This window comes from Nematolebias whitei, chromosome 7, assembly GCF_014905685.2.
Source record: "Nematolebias whitei isolate Nwh7 chromosome 7, NemWhi1, whole genome shotgun sequence".
Lineage (NCBI taxonomy): Eukaryota > Metazoa > Chordata > Actinopteri > Cyprinodontiformes > Rivulidae > Nematolebias > Nematolebias whitei.
Window position 1 is genome coordinate 223,281 of NC_056504.1, and position 5,671 is coordinate 228,951.

A 5,671-nucleotide genomic window follows, 5' to 3' on the forward strand; every position below is an offset into this window, starting at 1 on the left:
CTTAGCAACAGTTTTAGCTCGACAATAAACAACTGTGTCATCAGCATAGAAATGTATGGATGCATTAGGGATGTTTTTACCTACATTATGTATGTAGATTGTAAAAAGGGTGGGTCCTAAGACTGAGCCTTGTGGTACACCATTGTTGACTGTTAAATAACTGGAGGAAGTACCATTATGTTGAACACATTGCCTCCGGTCTGAAAGATAGTTAGAGAACCAACCAATGGTGTGTTCTGAGAAACCAATTTCTGAGAGCTTATGACAAAAGATGTTCTGATCCACAGTGTCAAAAGCTTTAGACAGGTCTAAGAAAAGTGCAGCACAATAATCCTTAGCATCCAGTGCTTCAACAACGTCATTAAGAACCTTCAGTGAAGCAGTCGTTGTGCTGTGTTGTTTCCTGAAACCAGATTGATGTGGAGGTAAGATGTTAAATGAGCCCAGGTAATTTTTGATTTGAGAGTTTATCAGTTTTTCTAGAACCTTGGCTAAAATGCAGAGTTTAGAGATTGGTCCATAGTTGTTCAGTGAGGTGGGGTCTCCTCCCTTCAGCAAAGGAAGAACAAAGTCTGTTTTCAAGTGTCTGGGATGGAGTTTTGTCTCATGGAGAGATTGAAGATGTGGGTCACAGGGACTGTGATGATATGAGCAGCCAGCCTTAAGAAATAAGGTGGTAGTTCATCTGGTCCTGCAGATTTTTTAGGATCAAGATCTTTTAACAGTTTATTGACCTCACTGACTGAGAATGGAGAAAAAGAGAAGCTGTGATTAACTGAGGATTGACTTGTAGGTGGGATTTGATTTGTAGAAGTTTGGTTATTAGGGGAAGTGGCTGATCTTCTGTTAGTTACTGTGTCAAATAAAGAACCAGAAGCAACAAAATGTTTGTTGAAACAGTTCAGGATCTCGTGCTGATTTGACACAGGAACAGAGTTAACGAGAAGTTGTGATGGGAGGTCAGATGGCTGGGGGCTGCCTGAGAGAGATTTGATGGTTTTCCAGAATCTGTTAGGGTCATTTAGATTTTTGGAGGTCTGAGATAAGAAATAGTTGTGTTTTGCAGCTTTGACAGCAGTTGTACATTTATTCCTCATCTGTTGAAAACTCAACCAATCAGTGTCTGAGTCAGATTTTCTCGCTGTGGCCCAAAGATGATCTCTCCTGTGCAGGAGGTCAGCTAGCTGTGGAGTAAACCAGGGGCTGTCTCGTCCCTTTATTCTGAACTGATGAAAAGGAGCATGTTTGTTCACAAAATAAATGAAACTATTACGAAAATAGTTCCAAGCGGAGTTCACGTCATCAATTAATAGAATACGATGCCAGTCAAAATGAGACAGATCCCAGAGGAATGACTGTTCATAAAAACGTTTCAGATCTTCTTCACGATGTGAAGGTTATTGTCTTTGCACCAGTTCTCTAGGTGTTCCACCTCCTGCTTGTTTGGTCTAGTGGGAGTGTCAACGAGTTGGGTCAGATTAAGTGACAGTCAACATTCCTTGAATTTATCATAGAGGGGGCTCGGCTTTTCCCAGTGGATATTGAAATCTCCGGCAAGAGGAATCTCTTTGAATTGTAAATTAACTAGGAAGTCTGACAGGAGAACAGAGCCTCAGGCGTTGCTAGGGGGGGGGGGGGGGGAGTGTAACATCCCACTACAGAAAAGATCTGGCCTCCATTCAAAGTGATGTTTACAGCTAAGGCTTCAAATTGGTTTGGGATTGTTATAGCTGACACCAGTTTAGAATCCAGGGTTACTCTGATGTAAATAGCGACCCCACCTCCCTTTTTTTTATTGACGGTCAGCGTGATAAATGTTAAATCCTTCAGATGCCAGATCCTTATTAAAGGTAGATTTGTTGAGCCAGGACTCAGAAATAAAAATTACATCAGCCGCAGAAGAACGGACCAAAATTTTCAAAGTGTCATGTTTTTTCAAAAGACTATGTGCGTTCACATGCAAAAAATGAAGACCTGACATGTTTTTCAAATTATTTGGTGTGTTGTAATGTGTGTGGGGACCAGGGTTGGGCTGGATCCCTGAGAGCAGTAACAACATTATTATCAGACATATTCTTGTGTTTTTTTGTGACAGATGTGTAATTACAGAAGTTAATAGTGTGATAATTAGCCGCCATAATCGAACCATGAGAAAAGTTTATGAAGACATGATTACTCAGAACCCAAAAACAGTTAAGTTTGCAGGGAGAGGCAGATCCTGATGCATTAACAAGGTTCAGTGACTCCAGATAGTCAGAGATCTGAAATGATAGGAATATTGTGACTGGTGCAGGAAAGTCTCAGACTAGACAGCGTCACAGGTCAAATGGACCAACGGGACCAATACAGCTCTTCTGTGGTCTTTATTAAAACACATTTTAACAATGTTTAAAGTATAGACCTTTGTTAGGCTGAAATAATTAAAATAAAGTTAATTTATAGACCAGATTAGGACAGGGTGCCTTAAAATATCTTTATTGTTCATAAGAAATAACAGAAAACAAAAAGCACAACTTATTTCTCATTCCAAATGCAAACTCTGGACTAGTGAATCCCAGAACCATCTGAGTGTAAATATTCATGTATTACCAAGTGTCACACAGAGTATATAAATACTTGAGCTAATGATCTGATGATCTGATTAAAGGTTCTACCATTTAGGCGCAGTAATAATTACATGTTACATATGCTTTTTAAAATTTTATTTAACAAACCTGTGAATTCTGCAGCAAAAACAAACAAACAAAACCTTCCACCTTTCCACTTTGGGCATAATTTAAAAGAAAGATAGGTGACTGTTTTCTTGACAGAATTAATCTAGAGTCACGTTTCAGAGCAACAGCTAGATTTGATTTTTTTTTACTCAGCCTGAAATGCTAACACTGTCCTTCAGAAAATGTCAGGACTTTAAATATCAAAAGATATCTACTTTTATGTAATAAACAACAGATGATGTCCAATATAGTTAAAGTTGTATCAAAGAAAACCTAACCAAAACATAAAAAAAATTAAAGAACTTATTTATAAAAAAAATTAATGACAAATCCAAGCTTTTCTTTAAAAACAAACAAACAAAAAAATCCCATCTATTCAGTTTGATGCTGCAAAGCTTTCTTCAGTGTCCCAGAAGCCCTGTGCCTGGAGGACAGAAACATCATTCAACAAGAAAAATGAATATGATATATGTATATGAAGTGTAATCTGCATTTTATGTCTTTAATAAATCTGCCTGTTAATCCACATCGAAAATCCAGTCTTTTTAAGATTTTAGCACTTGAGCAAGACGATGTGATAAAAGAAGAAATGTAGAAAACAAAACTTTGGATGAAAAACACTTACCTTTAAAACCCTCTTCAGGCACTCTCACTGTAAAGAAAGTTGATAAATCAATTTAAGCAAAGACACCATTTTTAAAATTTATAATAATGTTGCTGTCAGTCAAAAACGCAGTATGGTAGAAACCAGATGTTTAGATACACTGTATAAAAAGACTGAACCATTTCTTTGTTCTAATTATCTGATATTAAACAAGACTAAAATGTTCCCGTTTTACATTGTTAGGATTCACAAATTCATTGTATGAATGAAGTATAACTGTTGGAATAATGTAGGGGGCGCAATGGAGTCAAATGTTAAAGAACAATACCAATGTGTCTAGAAGTGCTCACTAATGACGCACCAAAAATATGGTACAGATAGGATGATATATCAATGAGATATAACTTTTAGAATAATCTAGGGGGTGCACTCGAGTCAAATGTTAAATAACAACACAAATGTATATAGAAAGGCTCACTTATGACGCTCCAAAAAATCTGTTGCAGATCAGATAATATATCAACATATAACAGTTTGAATAATCTAGGGGGCGCACTTGAGTCAAATGTTAAACAACAATACCGATGTGTGTAGAAATGTTCACAGATGAGGCACCAAAAATCTGGTACAGATTGGATGATGTGTCACTAAGCTATAACTGTTGGAATAATCTAGGGGGCGCTGTGGAGGCTATTGGCCACTTATCATAGACACCTGTTCAAGGGGTGGATGATGATTGATCATAGTGATTTTGGTGCACCTCGGCTCAAATCTCTGGAATTTAGAGCCAAACGTATTGCAACTGCGTCACTTCTTAATTCACCACGCGGCCACGCCTACATTCTCCAGGCAAAATGGTTTGCACTTTAAAGCAAGTCAGACCAACTTGGTAAATGTCAACACAGGATCATCCAGATTAAGTCGTGTGTGTTAGAAAGGGAGCATTCCAAGTAAAAAAAGTGACTTCCTGTTCTGAGGGGGCAGGGCTTTGATGACATCAGAATATGACACATAGGATCGTTGGGCATCCAACAGGGATGACTCAAGCCAAGTTTGGTGCAATTCAGTCTTTCATTGTGAAAGTTATAGTGTTTGAAAATTTATGGCATGAAACTCAACTTTTGAGGCCTGGCCAAACCCCTTTAACATATATGAAAATGCAAGCTTTTGATAAATTTAATTCCCCAATGTGTTAAGTGCATATTAACCAAGTTTTGAAGGCAATCCATAAAAATTCCTAGTAGGTTGTTAAAATGCGCCATTACAAAAGACCAGAATTGAATCTTTGACCCAAAATGGCTGACTTCCTGTTGAGTTTGGACCAGGGCTCCAAGAGACTTTTTCATATGTTCTGAGAAGATACAGATGTTCACAGAGTTTCATAATTATTGAGTAAAAATGGCTTGGGGCTGAGGTTTTAAAATATTCTAGGAGAAGCTGTGGAGGCTATTGGCCAATAATTATTATTATTTTTTTTCATTTAGCCTTTATTTATACAGGTTAGTCTCATTGAGCCACGAGAACTCATTTTCAAGAGAGACCTGTTTAGGGAGCACATGGTGGGGGTTAAGGGCCTTGCTCATGGGCCCAGAGTGGGGCGAATGAGGGTGGGGGCAAGTGTGGGTGTTTCACCTACCCCACCCACAATTTTGATGTTGTCGGGGCCGGGGCGTGAACCGGCGATCTTCGGATCACAAGCCCACCTCTCTAACCTCTGCGCCACTATTGGCCAATAATCATGGATTCCTGTTGAAGGGGTGGATGATGATCGATCATAGTGATTTTGGTGCACCTCGGCTCAAATGTGTGCAATTAGAGCCAAACGTATGGCAACGGCGTCACTTATAAATTCGCCACACCACCATGCCACATCCTCTTGCGAAAATGGCTTGCGCTTTAAAGCAAGTCAGACCAATTTGTTATATGTCTTTTAACACAGGATCATCCTGATTAGGTCAAGGGTGTCCGTGAGGGAGCGTTCCAAGCAAAAAATTGACTTCCTGTTCTGAGGGGGTGGGGGTTTGATGACATCAGACTATGGCCACAGAGGATCGTCAGACATCTGACAGGGATGACTCTTGCTAAGTTTGGTGCATTTCAGTCTTTCAATGTGAAAGCTATAAAGTTTGGAAATTTAAGGCGTGAAGCTCAACTTTGAGGCCTGGCCACGCCCCTTTAACATATATGAAAACGCATTTTTTTAAAATAAATTTAATTCCCCAATGTCGTAAGGGCATATCAGAGTCAGAGTTTCTTTATTGTCATTCGCACCTCATGTGGTACATGTGGTGGAGCGAAATTATGTTCACAGGGTCCCAGTTACATCCAACAATAAAATGTATAAGAAAAACAG

At 39.0% G+C, this 5,671-nt stretch overlaps 1 protein-coding gene across 1 annotated transcript in view; it reads right to left on the minus strand.

Moving 5' to 3' along the window:
- Positions 1 to 3,048: 3,048 nt before the first annotated feature.
- The window catches only part of usp48 (ubiquitin specific peptidase 48), a gene marked incomplete at its 5' end in the record, with an annotated part of 242,914 nt that continues 240,291 nt past the window's right edge, over positions 3,049 to 5,671 (minus strand). The window contains 2 exon segments of the mRNA XM_037678534.1: positions 3,049 to 3,138; positions 3,340 to 3,366. Coding sequence (XP_037534462.1) covers positions 3,116 to 3,138; positions 3,340 to 3,366 — 50 coding nt within the window.